Source organism: Cydia strobilella, chromosome 18, assembly GCF_947568885.1.
Source record: "Cydia strobilella chromosome 18, ilCydStro3.1, whole genome shotgun sequence".
NCBI lineage: Eukaryota > Metazoa > Arthropoda > Insecta > Lepidoptera > Tortricidae > Cydia > Cydia strobilella.
Window position 1 is genome coordinate 11,360,355 of NC_086058.1, and position 23,204 is coordinate 11,383,558.

At 36.5% G+C, this 23,204-nt stretch overlaps 2 protein-coding genes across 3 annotated transcripts in view; both read right to left on the minus strand.

Annotated features, from left to right (window-relative positions):
* The window catches only part of LOC134749674 (dynein axonemal heavy chain 10), a 76,658-nt gene extending 71,452 nt beyond the window's left edge, over positions 1-5,206 (minus strand). Inside the window, exons 1-7 of the mRNA XM_063684692.1 lie at positions 4,882-5,206; positions 3,594-3,797; positions 2,666-2,692; positions 2,378-2,494; positions 1,786-1,841; positions 478-708; positions 49-186 (exon numbers count right to left, since the gene is read on the minus strand). Coding sequence (XP_063540762.1) covers positions 49-186; positions 478-708; positions 1,786-1,841; positions 2,378-2,494; positions 2,666-2,692; positions 3,594-3,797; positions 4,882-5,161 — 1,053 coding nt within the window. The 5' untranslated portion in view covers positions 5,162-5,206. The remainder of the gene's footprint in view (positions 1-48; positions 187-477; positions 709-1,785; positions 1,842-2,377; positions 2,495-2,665; positions 2,693-3,593; positions 3,798-4,881) is intronic.
* A 3,945-nt stretch (positions 5,207-9,151) lies between these two features.
* LOC134749764 (GATA zinc finger domain-containing protein 14-like) lies at positions 9,152-21,320 on the minus strand. Of its 2 annotated transcripts, XM_063684796.1 has the most exons (4): positions 21,131-21,317; positions 13,655-13,822; positions 12,135-13,258; positions 9,152-10,727 (listed from the first exon to the last, which is right to left on the minus strand). In XM_063684796.1, the coding sequence occupies exons 1-4, from the start codon at positions 21,147-21,149 to the stop codon at positions 9,366-9,368; spliced, it is 2,673 nt and encodes an 890-aa protein (XP_063540866.1). In that variant the 5' UTR covers positions 21,150-21,317; the 3' UTR covers positions 9,152-9,365. The 2 variants fall into 2 exon arrangements, with proteins under 2 accessions (XP_063540866.1, XP_063540865.1); XM_063684795.1 differs by having other exon boundaries at positions 9,152-13,258; positions 21,131-21,320.
* Between the last annotated feature and the right edge of the window lie 1,884 nt (positions 21,321-23,204).

The following is a 23,204-nucleotide window of genomic DNA, read 5'->3' on the forward strand; positions in this document are numbered from 1 at the left end:
CTTTTATTTTTATCTTTTATGTGTATCTTAAATAGAAACCAACATTACCTGTGTTGCTCCTTCGTCAGTTTCCCGATCCCCGTGCCCCCCTGCGAAGGACACTTGGCGTGTCAGCGGAGCCCCATCGTCGTCCTCATCCGCGATGGAGATGTTTCGGAACTGCCTCTTGAATAGCGGTATGAACGACTGAAACAACCAAAAACAAAATTCATAGTTGCTTTCTTCTTTTCCTAGCCTTAATCCTATCATGTGGGATCCCATAATTTGTTATGGATTTGAACTGGTTTTGATACAACTTTGACAGTCGTCGTACATCTCACGCACGATTTTCATTTCATTTCGGATGCACCAATCAGCGCAACGTGCGCGATTTTCATGGTCGTATAAGATCAACACTTCAACAAGTTGTTAAAATCTCATGCTACAGATCTTTCGGATTAACTTTCGACGAGTGTATAAAACTACGTAGTTACGTACCTCTTTTAACTGCAATCCCAAGCTCATAAGAACTTTTCCCGACAGTATTCCAACTAGAAACTTGTCAGGCATAGTGGCCATTGTGATCTGTGGGGTAGCAGCCAGCGGGATTCCATGAGGGGCCAGCCTCACGAAGTATATGTAACGGCATTTTCGGTTTGACACTTGTGGGGTGAACGCGCCGAAAATGGGTACGAGTTTAGGGTACTTGATGATGCGGGGTACTGGTCTCTGTTGACGGAGAATTTATAAATGTATTTAAGTCCATAGTTACAATCGACAGTCCTTTTTAGTTCAATAACGACAAGAAAATGTAGTGCAGTGTTAGATATTTTTCATTACATCATCCTCCTCGCGTTGTTCCGGCATTTTGTCACGGCTTTTTTACTGAAAATCTGTAATTTTTAAAAGAAATACCCAAAATATTTCCAAAAGCGTACAGACATGTGTTCACTTAACCCAAGAACACAATACAAAGATATCTTACATCAGCCACGATGTATGACAGATATATACAGAAAAAATGCTTATAACATGAGTATAAAAATCTATTATAATTTACCTGTTCAAATAAAATCACTTGAAGGCAATAAGTTTAACACAACTCTAAGGAAATGGCTTCTTGATCACTGCTTCTACAACATTAGTGATTATATTGCCTATAAAGAGTAAAATGATGATTTCACTAATTGCACATAACGTTTAATTTACTGTTGTTCGTTCTTTATATTTTTAGCCTAATGTAGTAGTATCTTTAAAGTTAAATTAAAATTAAAATAATGTACGCTTGCAAAATTCCTGTACCTTATAGTTTTTTATTTGCATGGTTTAATTCATTATTAACGATGTGTAAATTTGCATGCTGTTTAAACAGCTGAAGAAGGTGAAACGATTGTATGTAATGTACATTTAACCTAAGACAATTATTGTACCCATTTTCTGCAAATAAAATTATTTCTATTTCTATTTCTATTTCTCATGGGAGCAGACGCGCTTGACAACTAATCCCAAGAATTGACGTAGGAATTAGTTTTTAAGAAAGCGAGGCCTTGTTAGGATTAGTCCAGTTTTCTCACGATGTTTTCCTTTATCGAAAAGAGACTGGTAAATATCATTTGATTGAAAGTCGCACGCTCTTACCGCTGCTAGGCCACTAGCACTATATAATACTTTTCATTACATATTTAACAAACATTTTATGTTGGTTGGTACTAAGATTCAGTATGACAAAAAAGAATTTGTTTAAGGATATCACAGAGGACTCTATCTAAACTCCTAAATAAACACCAAAACAAAAAAGTTTCTTACAATAATCGTGTAATATTCAATAGTTCCGTCGATTTCCGGATCTATGTCTTCGGGTGCTGAAAAAAATAATTATATAAAATATGTGGTTGTAAATATTTAGACTATGTATGACTATTTTATTACCACAGTTTAAAGCATGCAAGTATGGCAAAATAAGAAATACCTTCGCACATTAACCCTTAACAAGGCAAGAGGCGTATATTTTACCACCATAACTTATACTATTTTAAAATGATGGTATTCATTTTTGCGTTCCTTCTGCCTTAAGCTTAAAATTATTCTCAAACTGTTTTCTCATTCTCATTACTACAATCCAGAAACATCTTCGTCCAAAACAGTTTGCAACGGTTAACTAGTTGAACATAATTATTGAATACTAGCTTTTGCCCGCGTCTTCGTCGATAAAAACTTTCCTATGTCCTTTCCCGGGCCTCAAACTACCTCCGTACCAAATTTCATCTAAATCAGTTCTGCGATTTAAGCTTGAAGAGGTAACAGACAGACACGTGTCAGACAGAAGGATATATATACAAACAGAGTCACTTTTGAATTTATAATATTAGTAGGGATTACTTTGATTTCTACAACTTACGTGGCGGGAAGTAGTAAGAATCCTCTGCTTTCAACGGCATCTGTTCCTCTATGAGTGTGAGGTCCGATCCCTCTATCTCGCTCTCTTCTATGCCGGCCACGGCCGTGTTGTCGATATCTACGTGCATTAAATAATTCATAAATAACTATTCATGCTAGCATCTAAAGTAACATTTTAAATAGGTTAGTTTTGTAAAATATTACGACGAATACGACGATGCTAAATTACATTATTATGTAAAATGTTGATAAAACAGTTTAATAAGTCATAACAAAATATACATCTTACCATCTCCACTCTCTCCTTCAGCAATACCTGAAAACATATACATATATACTTATAAAAGTGCTACTCAAAATCCTTATAATAAAAACTGCCATCTGAGGCATTCAGGGCATGAATTACGTGAAGTTGGAATATCAGTTTTAAAATTAAAAAATCATCATGTTATACTCCATAAACTTATTTGTATTTAGGATCGTTATCAAAGATAACCCGGACTCGTACGGTCAGCTGCAGAGAAAAGGTGCCACGCTGCATACAAACTTCTATGCAGGGGTGTACAGTCGCCATAAGATATATCGGAGCGGCCAAGGTGCTCACAAATATCTGAACACGCCTCTATTGTCAAGGCGCTATATAGGTGCGTGTTCAGATATTTGTGAGCACCTTGGCCGCTCCGATATATCTGATGGCGACTGTACCAATAAGTTTTTCGAAACTTATGTACTAATATATCATTTGGTATTTACCATTTTTCAGTGAAGGAAAACATCGTGATGAAACCGTACTAATCCCAATACGGCCTAGTTTCACTTCTGCGTTGAAGGTTCAGTCGCTTTCGTAAAAACTATTGCCTACACCAAGTCTTGGGATTATATAATTGCCTAGCGGATTCCAAGCTCCCGTGAGTAGTTTGTGGCAGCACCAGTCTCTCGCTATATCGTAATTCCGTAAGGATTTCGTATGGGAGGTGCAAGCGCGCACTGCTTGCCCTTAGAGTTGGTCAAAGACGCCTAGTCTTACTAAGATGGCATATAGTCGAGAAATTGGGAAGGGTACCGTCGTGGCGAGGTGGCCTACGGGTTCATGGCGTTAGCCGCGATAGCTAGACGCCGGTTCGAATCCGGCCTTCACCACTGGAGGGCTTCGTCACTTTTTCTTTAATATATGAGTTATATGACATTACAGTTTATAATGATTTATGTTGCTTTACCTTTCATGCTTTTTGAGCCTAGGGTTTTAATGCTCCTGACACTCTTAAGGCTCCTCGTACTCTTGAGACTTTTCACGCTGGCAATGTCGAGCTTGTCAGCCGAAGCCGAAGGGGCTGCTGGCTCTGGTACCTTCTCCTTCTTACCCTTCCCTTTCTTCTTCGACGGCGGCGGGGGCGGTGGAGGCGGTGGAGGGGGGATGAGCCCTGATAGGAAACAATAGAAATCATTAATCAAAGCGTCGCGATATATTCAAGTTGTGCTGGTTTCTTAACAGTTGCGGTTAGTTAGTGAATAGGTTTGCGTAAAATCTTAGACAATAGGGTAGTTGACACATGTTGAATTTTATAACTAAATCTAGTTAAATAGATAGAAAATGAACAAATTTATCACAATAAATTGGAAACTTAAAAATATAAGGGAATAATAAAAAAATATAAGACCTCTGTTTCGAAAAAAACCTTTTTTTTTAAACTTTCAAAAAGGAAAAAAAAAACGGTACCATTCGATTTCTTACATTTTATTTAAAAAAATATTAGCAACAATATACATAAACGCAACATTTCACCGACAAAATCGCAATTTCTTTGTTTTCCATACATCATAATGGCTTCTAAGCAAAGCGGCTTCTACAAAGTGACAGTGACGTCACGATGTGTTGCCATTTGTGTTAGAGCGTTTGCTCAGTAATGTGGCGATGCCAGACTGACCATCATTTGTGACTTTTGTATTGCTTTAAGACAGTGGGTCCCATACAGACATTTGATCCTCAAAACAAACCTGATCGACTGGTACCATTAAAAAAAAAAGTCAAGTACCCTATTTCGTGCTTCGAATTTGATAGGTAAACAAGATGGCGCTGTACAGCTCTATACATTTTACGGTAACTCTGATTGTCAAAAGCGCCATATGTTTTGAATGTAAAATAAGGGGCACGTTTTTTTCTTAGACTTTACCTCTCTATTACAATTCTTTTTGCCTGGAGTCTATAATAACTGAGTCGATACGGTCGAGCTTTCACGAGCAATGAAAACTGGTTACTTTATTGGTTTGGAAGTAGATATGGAGATAATTAGAGAGATAAAATTCACCATTATTTTATTGCACTTCAAGTGAAATTTATTCATACAATGGGTATGCACTTTTGCAGCTGTGTGTACAATAAGTTACGCAATTGTTTAAAATCCTAGTAACAAAGTGATTTATGGACGACCTATAATTAGCAATTTAAATATGTAGTTACTGTTTATATAGTATATGGTACGAGTATACAGTAGTTAAATAACTTACTCCATTCAGTAAACTCCTTATCCTCATGAATGAGCTTGTCAACAAGAATTTTCGTGATAAAAAACGTCTTTTTATCCAACCCCAGCTCCGTGGGTCCAATAGGGGCTGCAATGAACTTGGAAAACATCTCCGTGACTCCCGGCTCATCGAACATGTTATAGAACAGGTCCTCATCGGTAAGACCCATGAAGGAGGTGAGGCGGTCCTTGATCCATAGAGCTCTAGGGTCGGTTCTGATGTCGATCAAGTCGACGGTGTCGTCTACGCCCTCGGATTCCATCGTAAGGGTGCTAGGCTCTTTCGCTCTGCAAGAAATGCAGATTGGGGATGGCTTTACCGTAAAATTGCTTAACCTTGCCCATCATTACACGACTGCCCAAAAAAAGGAGTGTATTGTTTGCAATTTTGCCTGTCTTGGAACTGTACCATTTAATTTTTTTCGAAAAATCATCAACTTTTGGGTTATTTTGACTCAAAACCACGAGAAAACAAATAAATAAATCAGACAAAGAAAAAAGTGTCCGCAGTTTTTCATACAAATTTTGGGTGTCAGTTTTGTAACGGTCCATACAAAATGTATGTGAAAATGACTTTTTATTGAGGACACATTTATTTTTCTTTTTAAATCGATAGTCCTCGTGATTCTAAGTAGAAATAACTCAAAAGTTGATGGATTTTCGAAAAAAAGTAAATGGTATGACCCACAACTCAAAAAGTTTGAAAAGTTCTGGGAAATTTCAGGAAATTTCACAAGCAAGCAAGAAAGGATTTATCTTGGAAACGGAATATTTTAATTCCCATACGAAAATATGAGAAGTTTCCGAAATATTACCATGTAGAAATTTCACAATTTTGTAAAGTTTCCAACGGCACATCAGTGATCACAACCGTGTGTGGCCTGTTAAAAGACGATTTTAATTAAAACTTACCTGCCATGTGATATCATTGTGGAACGTTAAAATATTTGTATCATCACTGAATTCTCCTAATGTCCCTGTCAACTGTCTCCCAACAACCCAATTGAATTGAAATAATTATAAATAATCCTAAGTCATACGCATAAAAGACTAAAGTATTATATTTATTGACTTAACAAGAATTGAAATAATATTAAACAGTGACGGATGGGAAACAAAACATAAACAACTGGCCATAGCAACGATAGCAACTGTTGTTATATGGTTGTTATGACAGCGGAAGGAAGGAAGGTTTGCCGAGTAGAGGTAGGTAGTTTGCCATTACAGTGAAATCGGACTGGCAGGACAAATCAATAAAGTTCTATAAACCTAACTTTGCACTGACTTTTTTTGGTGGGATAATAATATATTATAAATGCAAAATTTTATCTGTCCGTCTCTATCTCCAAAGAGTCTCGAAAATGAGATGAGTACAGGATAGTTTTTATTAAGGAAAATATCAACGATTGTGTTGTGAACCATTGTGGCAACACCTGTACGGCTACCATCAGTTTGGCACTGACATAAACGCCATCGAGAACGTAATTTTTTTTTCTATGCATCTCGCTCGTACTCGCATATTAGTGCGAGCGAGATGCATAGAAAGTAAATTACGTTCTCGATGGCGTTTATGTCAGTGCCAAACTGATGGTAGCCGTACAGTTGTCTTGTCACAACAATAACATTTTTGTGAAATTTTTGCAAAGGATTTTTGTAAATAATTGTAAATATTTTGATTTAAAATATTAAACGGTTCAATGAGTTTTCATTTGAAGAAAATAAATACATAGTATTAATAGTAAGCGTCAAAATAAATATAACAAAACGAAGGGAAACTCAGATGATAAGTGTGGTGCTAGTGATCTGATTAATGAATGATCTACTGAAATGACGGGTATGTACTTCATATAACATAATTTTATATTGATAAATCAAGGGACTGATGTACATACATACATTCATGAAATACTAAATATTTTGGTCCTGTTTATGAATTGTAAATCCTAAGTTTTGATGCCACTTAAAATATTCGTAATATAAATATTATCAACGGAAAACATCAAATTAAGTCAAACGAAGCACTTATGTGACAGAATAAGATGGATGTACAATCGCCATCAGATATATCGGAGCGGCCAAGGTGCTCACAAATATCTGAACACGCCTCTATTGTCAAGGCGTTAGAGTGCGTGTTCAGATATTATGACCACCTTGGCTGCTCCGATATATCTGATGGCGACTGTACAATTGTACAAACTTTACATCACGTGTTGCTTTAGACCAAGATAAGTCTGCAACGATTTTGATAGCACACACATTGCAAGTGTTATTTTAAACGTCATACTTCTATGAAATTATGACGTATAAATAACACTCACTGCGTGTGCTATTAAAATCGATGCACCTCGGTCTAACTCTATTCAACTCCTGAATCCGGAAATTACAATGGTTCTTTCAATAAATAAGTGAATACAAAAAAAACATTAAACATAAAAAATTCAATAGTTTAACAATAATTTGTTAAAAAAATTTTTTTTTTACCCGGGTGTAAATGACTGTTTCAACCTTAAATTATTATCGCTCTCTCTTACGGTCGCCACTTAAATTTGAAGTGCATCTGCTAGTGACCCTTGATTAACAATCTATTATTGAAACCATTTAATATCTTGTTGTCTCGTCATATTGTCGCATTACCTAGGCTAATAAAACTTGGTACCTATTTATTATATATTTACTGTAGTTATCAGTGCCATCCAGTTGCTCGTGGGCTACGGAGTAGCTATTAACAGGCGTTCCCCTCTGTAGAAAATAGTCGGCCAATGGTCATACACAATGTATGGACTGACGTTAATCTGACATGGCTATTTTGACGTTACGTATACATTTGATGTTTCGCCCCGCCCCCCCGCAAAAATCGGCAGACTTTTTTGTGCAGAAAATTACAGACGTGGCGTCTCCGTTTGGTTATATCCTCCTAGCTCGTGGACATAGCTCAAACGATAGGTGATATTTGGCATTGTTGCTGAATTGAAATAAAATATATTTAATAAACTAAAGCACTGGTAACCGAGCAGTAACACGACCGGCTTCTAAACCAGAGGTCCGAAGGCCATGCCGCGAAAACCGAAAATCGAAATTTTATCTACTCCTCTATCGCTCGAATATGCAAGTCATATAACGAAGCAGGCAGGGAGGCAGATAACGAAGTTTTGATTTTTAGTTGCGCGGTAGGCCCTTTTAGCTCAAACTGTATTTTGCACCTAATGATGCAATATTACCATTATACCTACATGTTGTTTAATATACTTATCATAGAGGTTTTTTTGTGTCTTCATTGATTTTTATTAGATATCTCTATCCCTAATCCCATCGGCCGACTATGAACTTTGCTTTACGAATATTTGGCCGAATTCGGTTTAGATCTTGCCGAAACGAATATTCGGTCGAAATATTTGGTTTATTTATAAAATTCTAATAAGCAACATAAGAATATCCGGCCCATATCTAATTTTTAGGGTTCCGTACCTCAAAAGCAAAAAACGGAACCCTTATAGGATCCCTCGTGCGTCTGTCTATCTGTCTGTCTCTGTCTGTCCGTCTGTCACAGCCTATTTTCTCCGAAACTACTGGACCAATTAAGTTGAAATTTGGTACACATATGTAAGATGGACATGTAACGTAGAAAAAAATAATTTTACCCACGGGGGCCACTTTTGGGGGGTAAATGAGAAAATTAAAAAATAAAGTTTGTCAAACTATATCGTGTTACATATCAAATGAAAGAGCTCATTGTGAGAATCTCAAATTTTTTTTTTTATAATTGTAAGATAAATATTTTAGAAGTTATTCAAGAAAATAGGCAAAAATGACCATTCCCCCCTTTATCTCCGAAACTACTAGGTCAAACATTTTGAAAAAAAAAAACACAAAATAGATCTTTACCTATAGATTACAGGAAAACCTATTAGAAATGTGCAGTCAAGCGTGAGTCAGACTTAATTACTTAGTTTTTGATCCGACCCCTACGGGTTTTTTAAAGACATTTCACATAAAAAATACATTGTTTAAATTGTGTTATGTACGGAACCCTTGGAACGCGAGTCCGACTCGCACTTGGCCGGTTCTTATTTATGGACGTACCTAAGTTAGTAATTAGTGGTATCGACAACCCACGGGTACGTAATTTCTAAAAGGAAAATGATCGAAACAACAGTATTTTTTCATATTTATTAAAGTTCTTTAGGTTTACTTAAGTATTTATAACAATAACTATTATTTGACATTTTGTCGTTACTAAACTAAAATCATACATCTATTTCGTTATAATTTACTTCGCATATTTACATGTATACTTATCTTACTTTTATACTAAGGAAGTCTTTTTTTTATGAAGATGCGTCCACACCGAGCAAACGAACAGCCAAACGATAGGGATGCAGTGATGTGGCAACAATCTGTTAGTGAAATAGTAAACTTCCAGGGACCATCCCTATGCTTGGCAAGAATGCATCATTGCAGGAAAGTAACTTAGTATCCAAACTGTCTTTGAGAATTTGGAGGATATCCATTGCCATTACTATTAATATCAAATTGTTCTAACCTAGCATTTAAATTTTGGTTCTGCAAAATCTGTTGCCTTGTATCTAAAAAGCCTATTGATCCTTGAGGAGCTGAGTATGACGAAGGCCCATCATAAATAGCATTAGGTTTTCTTTGAACGAGAAGTTGCTTTGCAAAGGGATGTGTCACAGAAAAATCTACATTAGTGGTAAGGACATCACTTCTGCGATTAGCAGGGGTTGGAAGTATGTACCCTTCGTTATTGTTGTTGTTTTCTGATTTAGGACTTCCAAATTCGTTAATATTAAAAGCGTTAAGTATTTTCTCTTGCTCTTTTTCATCCTCCAGTTGGTAACCGACAGATGGGATTAATTGGTAAATATCATCATTTGCCTGTATAAGTTTGGCATTCTGTTGGCTCCCTGCATTGAGTTGTGGATTTCTGCCACTCGGTGTTGGTTGGTCTAGACCATTGCCATCCAACCTCGTGTAAAAAGAGTATGATTGATCTTTTTTATACGTCACAAGTTTATTTTTCTCTAAAGGATGCGGTATTGTCCCGATAATATTATCCTGCACTTGAGCCGATATTCCTTCGCTATTTAAAAAATTGTTAATGAAAGCTTGTGAAGATTCTTGGCTGTTGAAATTAGCTTCGTCTGGTGCGACTTGCAACTTCGCTGGGCTTGGCACGGGTAAACTGTGTGATTGTACTATTTCAACTTCTGCACTTGACTGTTTAGACTGGTTAATGTTATTTTGTGCATTTGAATGTTGATTGGTGTAGAGGTGTTCAGCTTCAGTTGCAAAATTGTTAACATTGTCGGCTTGAACAAGCTTCGCTGGACTTCCCTTGTTGTAGATCTGCTCAGTTACTTGTGGAACCGGGAGTTGGTATAGTTGACCGCTATATACTTGGTTCTGATTATCATTAGAAACCACTGGTCTGAAACCATTTCCGAATTGGAATTGTGATGAGTAGAAACTGCCGCTTTGTTGTGGTGCTACGTTTAACTGTCCGCTTTGTCCACTGTTTTGTACTAAGTTATTTGTGAATTGCGTTGGTGCCTGTTGAGTTCCGGAATTCGATGTGGTAGTTTGAGAAGTGGATACAATCTTTGCATTGCCAAGATTGCCATTTTGATTATTGCCAGAGTACTGAGATGACGTGAGTTGTGATATTTGGTTTGTGATGCGAGCTAGCTCCTCTTCGTTGACGTTCTGGAACTGTGGTTGTGTGGGTGTTGCTGATAGTGCGTTTTGTTGTGCGATGTTGCCGTATGCCTTGGCCGCATTGATAGAGTTAGCCAGTAAAGAGAACACCAGTGCCTGTGAATTTGAAAGAGATGAATTTTTATCTGCTATCAGTTTACCGATTGGAATGAAAGTAGGAGTGGTACTCGTGGCTAGTTGGTTAGTGAGGACTAAATAATTGCTACTTCCTGTGTTGAGTATCTCTAACCTATCCAAGTCACTATCATTAGTATTTTTAAAAAGGTACGACGCTACGTTTTCTGGAATAGAGATTTTCAAAGAGACTGTTCGTTCGATGGTGTTCGTGGGTTGTTTAAAAAAAGGTAGATTAGAGAGCTGATTAGTGTTTTGAACATCATTGGGGGTTTCTAGTGGAGGTTCTAAGTCTTTTAATGGAGCTTGGGTGAGACGAGAACTTTTTGCTGTATCTGGTAAGGTTGACGGAGTTAGACTCTCTTTACTCGATGGATTGGAATCTGGCGGTAAATAGGCACTCTCTTCAGGATAGTCAACTGAATTCAAATCTTGGGTGAGTCTACCAAACTGTTCATTAGAAGCAGATTTAAGGATTTTACTGGTGTCTTTGACTATGTCATTAACTGTTATATCAAGTTTTTCCTTAGTTAGTATATCTGAAAATGTCAAATTGTTATGGTTTGTGTTAATACGGGAGTGCTTAGTGAGGGTAAAAGATGGTTGAGTAAAAATCTCTTTAGTTGGAGCAACATAGACGGGCGAAGGTGAGGTCGGAGCGGCAATAAGTTTCTCATTTTGAGAGAAAGGAGTTTGAATGTCTGGATTGGGTGTTAAGTATTGTCTAAAAGGTGCAGGTTGAGATGGCGGTAAGTATATTCTTTCTAGTGGATTGAACGTAGTTGGAGTTAAGTAAAGACGGGAGGGTTTGGTTGGTTCTACTGTAGTCGGTGGTTGGTATAATCTAGCTACTGTTGGAGCTGGTGTAGTTGGAGGAAGGTACGCGCGAGGAACTTGTCTAACCGTTGATACTATTTTAACTGCAGCTGTCGGCTTGTTGTAAACATATGGCTCTTCTGCTTCTGTTACTCGAGGCAATTGTCTAACAGTTGACCTTACCTTAGCCGCCACTGTTGGTGTATTATAAACATACGGTTCGTCTTGCTCTGATACTATCTTAGCCGCTACTGTGGGTTTATTGTAAACATAAGATTCGTCTGGTTCTGAAACTATTTTTGCTGGTGAGGGTGGAGGCGGTGGTGGGGTGGTCGGTCTATCATAAACATAAGGAGTGCTTGCTTCTACTTGTCGCTCACTAATTGGCGGAGTAGGACGACTATACGTGTATGCAGTTGGTTCCGCGACTAATTTGGCAGCTTTAGAGGGTTTAACAATCCAAGTTTTGAACACTACTCGAGATTTAGGTTGGCCTGTCTTGGGTTCTTGAATAATTCGATTAACAGTTATTGTTTTGGTTATGACCGTAGATGGTATGTCATTGTTACTTACCAGATTCTCTTTGGCTTCATTGCCCACACGACCTTTAACGTCGCTTGAGAATTTTGGGAACCCTAAGTTTTGTTGTTGACTTGCTTGATTTGAGTTGTGATTGAATTGTTGCTTTGTTAAAGAAACTCCGAATTCAGCTTGTTTTCCACTGTTCCATTGTACGGGAGTTTTATTGGCTGTGTATTGTGCGTTTTGTCTGTTACCCTGTATTCTTTGATTGTTGAAATTCTGTGGGTTATAAGTAGTTGGTGCTGGGTTCAGTTGAGTCTGACTAAGTTGATTCTGACGAATTGTGTTAGCATTGTTATTGGTACTAGTAGTAGGTTGCACCAGACGACCGAACGGATTTCCAGATTGTGAGTTTTGTCTGTTATTTTGCCACTGTTGGCCGTTTTGCCACTGTTGGTTATTTTGCAACTGTTGGCTATTTTGCAACTGTTGGCCGTTTTGCCACTGTTGGCTACTTTGCAACTGTTGGCTATTTTGCAACTGTTGGCCGTTTTGCCACTGTTGGCTATTTTGCAACTGTTGGCCGTTTTGCCAGTGTTGGCCATTTTGAAACTGTTGGCCGCTTTGCCACTGTTGCCCATTTTGCCGCTGCCGCTGGAATACTTCCGCATCTGCCTGCGTCAGCTGCACATCAAACGGTATGTACGAGGGACTCGGCGTTGAACCAGCGAAAGACGTGTCTCTAATAAAATTGGTCTGTCCAAAGTTTTGTTGTGTGATTTTTGGTGGGACGAAGACATTACTAGGAGTTCTATCTACACTTGCTATTAGAGCGCTGTTGGGGAATAATTGTCCGGAAGGTGGCTTATAGTCTTGCATAACGACAAGGTTGCCTTTCATGATACCTTTATCGATAGGGTTTCTCATGGGATGCGTAATCATTTTCTTGATATCTTTCATAAGTTGCGGTCCAAGCTTGAGGTTTCCGAATTTTTCGTTGTTGTTGAAAAACTTCTGTGAAGCTTCGCATTTAACGTTCATCCACCAGTCGCAGACGAAAACGGCTTGGTTGAACAGAGTACCGTTGGGGCAGAGGAAGGATTGGAAGCCGTAGGTTGACCCCGCGGTGCACACTCTGAATGCTTGGCAGTTTGTCTCCTGATCCGCATAGTAACCTGTAACACAACGCGCCTAATGTTAAATTGACATTTTATTTATTTTATATCCAGATAGAATATCTTGTTGGCATCTTATTGCAGTCTTATTGGCATTTCGCACAAATCATGTCACTGATATTTCGTGTCTGGATTGGTTACCTACGTGACAGGCTACGCCTAGCGTAGGAACCGGTACAACCGTCATTGTAAATGCATAAATGTACATAAATTGTCCCTTAGTTTTAAGACCAGTTAATTTTGTTTCTGCCTAATTCTTTGTATACAATAAATGATTTTTACTTTTTTTTTACTTTTTTTTTACTTTTAGAATCTGTGAATGTATGATATTGATAGGGGTGAAGAAAGCTTTATATTCATGTCATTTGCTAGCGATTAGCAGGTATAAGATCTTACCTGGTTTTCTACCAGCGCAAGAGAAGGTCGTTCTTGGGATATTGCCGAGCGTGGGGTAGTCGTTCCCCGGCTTGCCCGGCACGGCAAGCCGGATGTCCCAGCCTCGTCCGTGGTGGTCCTGCCGCGGCGCGCGTCCGCTGTGCCCGCCCGCCCAAGAAAACAAGCATACTGAAATAGCAAACAATACATTTTAAAATAAATAAGCAAGTAACTACTTAAATTTTTTAATTTAGGAATGTCTGGTAACAATTCTGGCTGTGAATAAAATATAATTAATTAATAATTAATTATACAATATTTAATGATTAATTATACAAGATTGCAATGTAATTCCTGAACACAAATGAATATTGAAACCATAAATAAATCAGGATTTCAAAGAACAAGCAAAATCCTTTAAATTTCATCTAATTAATTAGGTTATGAAATTGTGTCGGGATTATTAACATGATTGGGTAGGCACCCAATTTGCTTGTGACGAGTCATCTTATTACAAGCCTATCTTGCCCGAACGAGATTATGAGGGGTTGAATTGTTTATGCGAAGCTGTAAAATTGTACTTTATCATTAGAACGTATTTTACAAAATGCGTATATAGTTAAATTGAAAAAAAAAAAACGAAAAATAACGCAAAAATGTACCTTATTTTGAATATTTTTACAGTATTAATACCCGTTTAGGTAGGTATCAAAAATGGTCCAACATATTTTATGGCTAAAATTTTATTAAGAGTTTTAGAGTTTTTAAAACCTTTTATGATTTTTTGAATAATTTGTGTCATACCTTACTACTATAATTTTTTTAGTTTAGATCAAAACAGGCTGTATGGCATTTCACAAAAGTTGACGTTATACACACACACCTATACCTACCTGGAGTACATTATTAGCTATTAACTTGCAGACTAGGTACTCTATATTAATTGCGGAGTTTTGAGGTAACATACATACAAAAAAATAAAAATACGGTCAAATTGATAACCTCCTCCTTTTTTTTTTAATTCGGGTAAAAAGTTAATTTATTGCGAAATAAATGAACAATTTCTTATTAAGTTTTTAAGTACATACATAATTATATTAACAGACCCCGTCATACCTTCTAGTTCCAACAAATTCTTGCAGGAAAGCTTGTTAATTAACTTATATTTTGTAACGGTATCTTACGTAGACATAAAATAATTTAAAATAATCCCAAGGGGCTACTGAAAATTGCTAAAGTATAAACTTTACAAAATTTACACTCCGATATTCGAAACAGAATAAGAAATTAAGAATCCACCTACACCGTTTTTAGGCTTCTGTAATTATGTATCCTTTTGCTTGAAAATGACGCATATAATTAGCCACGATAATTAAAAATGGGGTATTTATGCCAATTGCGTAAAGTTGCCAAAAAGTTGAAATAATTCTAGAAATTTTCAGGAAATATTCACAGGAAACAAGGGACAGTGTCATTATGAAAATGGAAAATTCCAACCTTTACTCGACTTACAAAAATGGATATGAGAAGTTGACAACTTTTTCCGTGGAAATTTCGTAATTTTGGAAATTTCTCGGCGGCACTTCAATAGGTATTTACCATGCAATTGTTTTTGTGTGTTCCCGATATTTTGTCGCAGTTGCATTGAATATGCAATTTTCACGAAGTAAGAGACGTGCTGCGAGTTTTAACTGTTGGTTACCCACTATAGCTCTCTAACTTCTTTCGACCATGTTAGCTTCAAAATGTACATATGATTACTCATAAGTTACTTAAATAAACGTTTTGATCTCATTTTTTTCGAAACAAAACCGACATCACGTGGCGCCAGCCGCGCATTTTCCACAACAGAGTAACAGATGTCGCAATCCCTACCGAGCTGAGTTCCCATACTTTTTGCGGTGTTGGGAGCAAATGTACAAAAACCGAGTCAATAGTCGGGCAATGTGCGGTATGAATTGTATTACTCCATAGGATAGGTTCGACAACGCCATTGTTGTTATAATTAGTATAATTTTAATTAGTTAAAGTGGGAGTGATTTGAATATTGTTATAGGTTTAATATAAAATTTTATAGCACTAAATCTAACGATGTAAGTGCAAAAATGTCTTAATAGTCTTAAGAGCAAGCTCGGTTCTTCATACAAACGTAGTTACGCTCTTATTTTAAAACCACTACCTAGACTGCTCTGAAACTTTGTACTTACAATAGGATAAGGTATATCTATGCCTGTAATTAGTTTATGTAGCTTCAGATACCATAGTTTATTAAAAAAGTGAATTTAAGTTTTTCATACAAAACTTGTTTTTACTCTATTTCGTTCATTTTACAAACTGGAGCCATATAAACAAATTACAGGACTAGATATATCTCATGTCAGTCATGTCATTGTATGCGCAAAGTTTCATTACAATCCAACACGTAGTTTTAAAATGAGAACGTAACTCCGTTTGAATGGGAAGGTGGAATTCGGTCGAGCTTGCTGGGGACCCTTAATACCAAATGGTGTTATGTACTAGTCAACTACTTATAGGGCCAAATGGTGTAACTTAAAGAGGTGAGTCGACCGAATATAAATATAAACTGATGAATAAAAGATGCTATAAACTAACATCTGTAATTCTGCCTCGCCACACCCATCCCATAATACATTAATAACCGTTATATAAACTGAAACCGAAATAACAGCGCTACAATAGGTATATTGAATGAGTTGGGTCATTCATTTCATTTAAAGTTGTACACAGGTAAGGTGGGGTAAGACTAACATAGTTTATTTTGCTCGGGGCAAGACAAACAGTATGAGGAATCCATACAAGTGATAGTCTTACCCCTGTGATAGTCTTATCCCACCTTATAGCGAGGTTTAGACAATTTAGACTAGCAAGAACTTGCATGCAATTTTCATTACATTACAGTATCTGATCAAACTTTTGAATGCAGTTTACCTTAGTAGTCGGCAATGTAACGTAAATTGCATGCAAGTTCTTGCTAGTCTAAACCTTCAATTTGGAAATATTTATGTTATTTCTACTAAAATCACGATACATGAAAATAGCCTTAAAAAGTATAGTGTACGTATAACTAAATAAAAATGGCCCAATTTTCTAGATTCTTACAGCTCTAAAGCGAGGTTTAGACTATCAAGAACTTGCATGCCATTTTCATTAAATTGCGGGATCTGATCAAACTTCTGAATGCAGTTTACCTTAGTAGTCGGCAATGTAACGTAAATTGCATGCAAGTTCTTGCTACTCTACGCCTCGCTTTACGGTATAGGTAATTAGGTAGGTACCTACTATTCAAGTTTATCTTATCTATAATAATCCCGTTGTAGTTACGACCTTTCTTAATCTATTTTGTTGACACCTACGCTTTTTGGACGCTACAATAACTTGTTTTATCTTTTAACGGTCACATCATCCATATATCCTCATTAATATTCGTCATCATCGGCGATTTCATAAGATTCGCATAAATTACAATGACAAACGTGTTGTCCGTTGATGTGATCGCGTAGAAAGTGAATTTCTACCTTAGGTAACGATATGGACTAGTTTAGGCGAGTGATGACACGAGGTCAATGGGGTCTTGATTAGGTTTTTATAGTGTTTTTGCATATTTGTGGAGGATTTTTTGTGTCAACGGCACCGCGGGTGTTACACGCCAGAAGGTCGAGGCGTAAATACAGAATGTTTTTTTTAAGAACCTGCATGCAATATTTTACGATGTGAATATATAGGTCATACTGAGAAACTTTTACTATGGGACCAACCCCGAAATAATGTACAAAAATTGTCAGTTTCATACATTCTGGCTGATCTCATGTTGATATTTTCTATGGGATAGTCAATTTTTTTCCGATTTCGGGGTTGGTCCTATAGTAAAAGTTGCCTAGTATGGCATAAACATTCACATCGTAAAATATTGCAGGTTATTAAAAAATACCCTGTATATAAATGTGTTGTTTCGTTTAAAAGGGTCATCTTAAATCATTATATTTGCGCCATTCCACGTGAAGTCAACAAATGTGTGAGCCTCGTGATTGATTGATTGATTGAACAGTAATGCAACTGCAGTTGCCATCCAAATGTAAACAACAAAACAACAAAAACAGCAAGCGGCACAAGTCTCATCAAGAACCCAAACTTAGCCTTATACAAAAACCCAATCGGCATCAAACTTCGTCAACTCGTCAAAAGTTAATAAACAATAAAAGTCAAATTGGATACCAACACCAATTACCTACAAACGTAGTTTACACCCCATAGTCAAGAAATTTGATTTGATATGCTGATTTCGCTGTGAACACTAATATGTTACGAAGCCATCTGAACCCAAAGGGCCTACGGCAAATCACTTCGTTTGTTCGTTCGTCGCTCTATCGCTCAAATATGCAACAGCGATAGAGAGGCAGATATTTTTAGTATTCGATGTTATTTTATTTATTTCGGTTTGCCAACAGTTGCAATACAAAAAATACTTATAAATGAAAAGTTATAAAATATGATTGCTTGAGTATTCACCCAGTGATTCAGCCTACGGAACTCCTAGGTCCAGGGTTAGAATCATGGTAAGGGCATTTATTTGTGAGTTTATCACAGATATTTCATGAGTTATGGATGTTTTTATATAATATAACAATACATATAATTATTACACCTATATATTGTCCTTTAGTATCCCCAAAATAAGCCTTACACATAGAGAACTAATTTGATCTGTGTAAAATTGTCCTATAATATTTAGTTGCATCGCTAATAAACGAAGGATATCATTGATTACCTATTTTTAACAATTGATTTTGTAAATTATTAATTAAAAGGTTAACCATATATTATGTTATAATATATGTGTCGGTATTGTTCAAGTACTAGTAGTAGTAGTAGTAAATTCTTTGTTGTACAAAAATACATATTAAAAATTACATGGTACAAATAATAAGATTTACAAAGGCGAACTTATCCCTTTGAGGGATCTTTTCCAGTTAACCTTTGAGTAGATGAGAGGAGAAAGTGAAAAGAGGGTGACAAATGTAGCAAAATGTACAGCAAGGTACCAGAAAGACAAAGGATATAAATACATACAAAATTAATAGGATAAACATATAATATATTAAACAAAAAGGAATGGGGAAAATACTCTAAAAATTGGAAAGAAGTAGAGAAATATAAAGCAACATACAATACAAATATAGGCACATTAATCAATCAGATAACCATAGCTTCTTTAACCTCTCCTTGAGCGACGCAACCGATTTATCTAGTTAAAATAATAAAGCTTCTGAAATTCCATTTTTGCTTTAGTTAAGTTGTTTACATTTTTTATCTACAAACATATCATAAAACGTATGATGCGTTCAAAAACCGCAAATGAAACTGTTTTGTTACAACAAATTTCTTATGAAAATGTTATTAAGTGTTGTGTAATAATGTGTATTAATGTGTATGTGTAATAATAACGTCGATACCTAACGATTTAATAACCAACATTTTTGGATTTGACCTCATTTCTAGTGTCAGTTAAAATTACGTTTTAATATTGGCGGGTGTAACCTGCGGTTCCATAGAGAGCTTATAATATGTGTGTAGATAATATAGCAGTGTATAACTGAACATAATTAGGTACTAAAACACTCGTGAGATGTTTTTATGAAACTCGCTTTCAGTTCGCTTCGTGAACCCACACTCCTGTTTATTAAAACAAGGCCTTCCATTAAGCATGTAGAAGCCATGTAAAGTATTATTAACTTTGTAAACTATTATTATGTTTTATTAATCAACAAACACATACATAGGTATACTATAAGTACTATAACCTATTACTTATTATGCACTTTATTCTTTTGCATGTCTTTTAACTTTGCAAGTAAAGTAAAAAGTAATTACTATACCTATATGACTACTGAAAACTAAAGTTCAACTTCAAGGCTTTAAGAGCCTATATTTTGTGACCACTATGCGTTTTAATCTAATCCAAATGTAATTCTTTCACTACATCACACTCACGCACAATTCGATTCGCATTCACAGAAAAGGCGGCACACAAATCAATGAGATTCCAATATAATACCTACTTATAGGTAATTTTATGTCGAAAACTGTCCTCCAGTTTTTATTCTCAAGAAACTAAGTTAGTCGCTGCAAAGTCAATCAAAAGGCGACGAAAGTTATTTATCGTCGTCTAAAGTCAAAAACCTCTTATCTCCTTCGAACGGAATTATGAGGTTTGAACTTTAGGTATTATCGCATAAGTCACATATTCCTTACCACCTTGAAATGAAGTTAAGAGGTTTTCTAATTTAATCGTCGTTATGTAGAAACTACCAGAGTTCTCAGTTCTCTGACGAAGTCCGTGGAATTATTGAAGATGGTTTTTTATACTTGACGTCAAAGGGACTTGCAACTGCGGATGCAAGTAGTTCTACATTTTATTGAGGTCAGTTTATTCTTTCATTTCATTTATAACAAAATTAGGAAGCTTAGAGTGCTCACTCCATTAAAGTGTCAAAAGGGCCTTTTATGCCCTGGGCATCTACGTATTGGCTTCGGCTCCGCGCACGCCTTCCGTGGCTCCTCTACACGATGGCCTAGCGCTGGACCAGCGAGATGACCATGCGATGGTCATGGCGCTTCTACACTATGGCCCAGCGCTGGACCAGCGAGATGACGATATTGAGAGCACCCACTGTGGAATGGGTCACGTGTAGATACGTGTGCGGACGAAAATCCGACACCGTGGCCATCCCATCGCCATACCGCCGCGCCATAAGCCATCCGACACCACTACCCTCTCTACACGCTGTCTCATCGTAGTGGGCCAGTATGATGGTCCATCATCAAATGTCGGGAAAACCATGAAAAATTCCGTGAAAAAAATTTGTATAGAAAGTATGGTATAACGTAGTATTAATAAGTTTGAAACTCTGTTAAAACTTGATACTTATTACAAATAAGTTTTCGCAAATGGGTTTATATCTTTGTATGCCTGTCTGAAGTGAGCACTCTATGCTTACTTATTTCTCTATGCTTTCATCGAGCTTTACTCGGCTCGCGAGTTTTAATTAGTACCTATTTATAGAATTGTTGCTAAGGCCCCTTAGGGCCCCTTACCCTTTAGGGAATGTCTTTTTGTCATTAAGTAATTAGAAAATGAGAATTAAAGCTTGAAAATGACAATTAAATACTAATTTCTTGCGCCCCATTCAGAAAAACCGGCCAAGTGCGAGTCGGACTCGCGTTCCAAGGGTTCCGTATTTTACACAATTTAAAGAATGTATTTTTTATGTGAAACGTGAGTGAAATGTCCTAAAAAACCCGTAGGGGTCAGATCAAAAACTAAATAACTAAGTCCGACTCACGCTTGACTACAATTTCTAATAGATTTTCCTGTAATCTATAGGTAAAGATCTATTTTGTTTATTTTTTTCAAAATTTTAGACCCAGTAGTTTTCCTTTTGAGGTACGGAACCCTAAAAAGCACAATGAAAAACTCACCGAAAACCAATCTCCACATTATGTTAGTCCATAACACCACACAGTCTTAAAACACTAAAACCAACAAACTTAACTTTATCGAAACCGAAAACAATTGAAATTCAATCAACTCAACTAAAATTCAACTCAATCAACTGAATCTACGAAATGGATGCAACATTGTGGGTTCGCGGTTGTAGCGCGAATGTTGCTTTTCGTATATGACAGTGGTATTATCTCTTAGCTGTTATGTCATTCCTATCGTATACCAAACGAGGGCGAATTATTTCCCAAAAAGACCAATATAAGAGTACTCTTTAAACCAGCATAATTTCTACGGATCTCAAAGGTCAATTTATAGTGGCTTGAGAATCAGCGCACGCGCAGCCCTACAGGTAGGCTTACAAGGGAGCAATTGGAGTCATTACTAAATTCCTTGTTAGGGTACCGTTGGTTGGTCTTCATTACACGGCCAGTGTGTACTTTATTCTTAATAAGGATGAATATTTTCCAGGTGAGTTTAACTTTTTTATTCTTATATTTATATGTACTCGTACCTATATGCAATGCAGAACGTTTTTTAAATTATTGAATTCTCTATTAGTATTTAATGTTCAATAATTTAATTAATATCACTTTATTGCACATTGCACATATATTTGCAGTTTAATGTTACACGACATTATTTACCGGCGAAACTAAAACGCGATAAGAAAATATATCGATCTATAGCAATATGTTCTGTGGTAGCAATGTATACTAGTAAACATACAATACAATACAATACAATACAAATACTCTTTATTGCACACCTCAATAAAAGAAAACACTACAAAAGAAAACATAAACACAAGCAGGGGTAAACAACAGGAGGTCTTATCGCTAAAAAGCGATCTCTTCCAGACAATCTTTGGGTAGCGGAAATTAATAAATTAACATACCCAAACAATCATTAGGTACCGACTTAATGAAAGTTTAACTTTTAAGGCCCTATTGCTAAGAAAATATTACACGATTTGCTTAATCTTAAAACTCCGGGAAGCGGGCTGTTTCTTGTTAGCTTAGGAAAATTCTCAGGCAGAATATTAACGATTTACTCGTAAGTTCATTAAGAGGCAACAGGAGTGGTCATTTCTCCATACAAACGTACTCGACTGTTTCCTCCGTGGTTTTTGATGCTACTTAGAGCAATATTTTTTTCAACACAGATTATTATTATTAATATCTGTGTCGGACTGTTTTGCTTTTACTGATATTTTTGTTTTTTTAAGGAGCTGCACTTCAAATATTCTCAAAAACGGCCTAATTTACTAAGCCGCAAAGAGAAGCATGATATTCGAAACTGACATCAATTAGCCTAAAGGGGCCCAGTGATATTTTTACGCAGGATTTCTGGTGTTGTCCTTATCGCGCTGGTTTTAGGAGCCGCTTCCGTAAGCGAGACGAATATATCCACTTAAAATATTTAAATCTCAGCTCCCGTATCCTCTTAAGCTGGGTGAAATCAGCAACAATTTGTGCAGCTTTAACCTACTTAGTCGCTAATTGTTACTAGAACTCCATTGTATTATGTATATATTTTAACTTAATTGCAAAAGCTATATGCAGTAAAGACTGTACAGAACCCAACTGCAGAGTAAGCTCACAAACTTGGCAATTTTATTAGTCTTTGTTTTCAATACTAAGAGTATTGGGTTACAACTTTTTCTCCTACCATTAGTTAGTTTAATTGCTTATTGTAATAGATGAATTATTTATATGCGAAAAATATCTCTATGAACCTGAACAATGTTGCTGTTTGCACACAAGTGCGGTAATTTACGAAAACTTGGCATGCAAAATTGAGTTTTTCACGAAAAACCGCAGATTTTCTTCTGGTTTAGCAAGAGCGTTTAAAAATTAATACGTGGGATAAGTCTCTCATTTCATTAGTGTGAACTTAAAATGAAAATGTTGAAAAAATTGGTTTGTTCATTTGCTGGCAGATAATCTGATTAGTATATACCTACGAGAGCTGGCATTAATGAAAGAACAGAATATAAAAACTTATATAAAGTAGGGTTCAAAATAAAATTACAAATAATTTAAACAAATG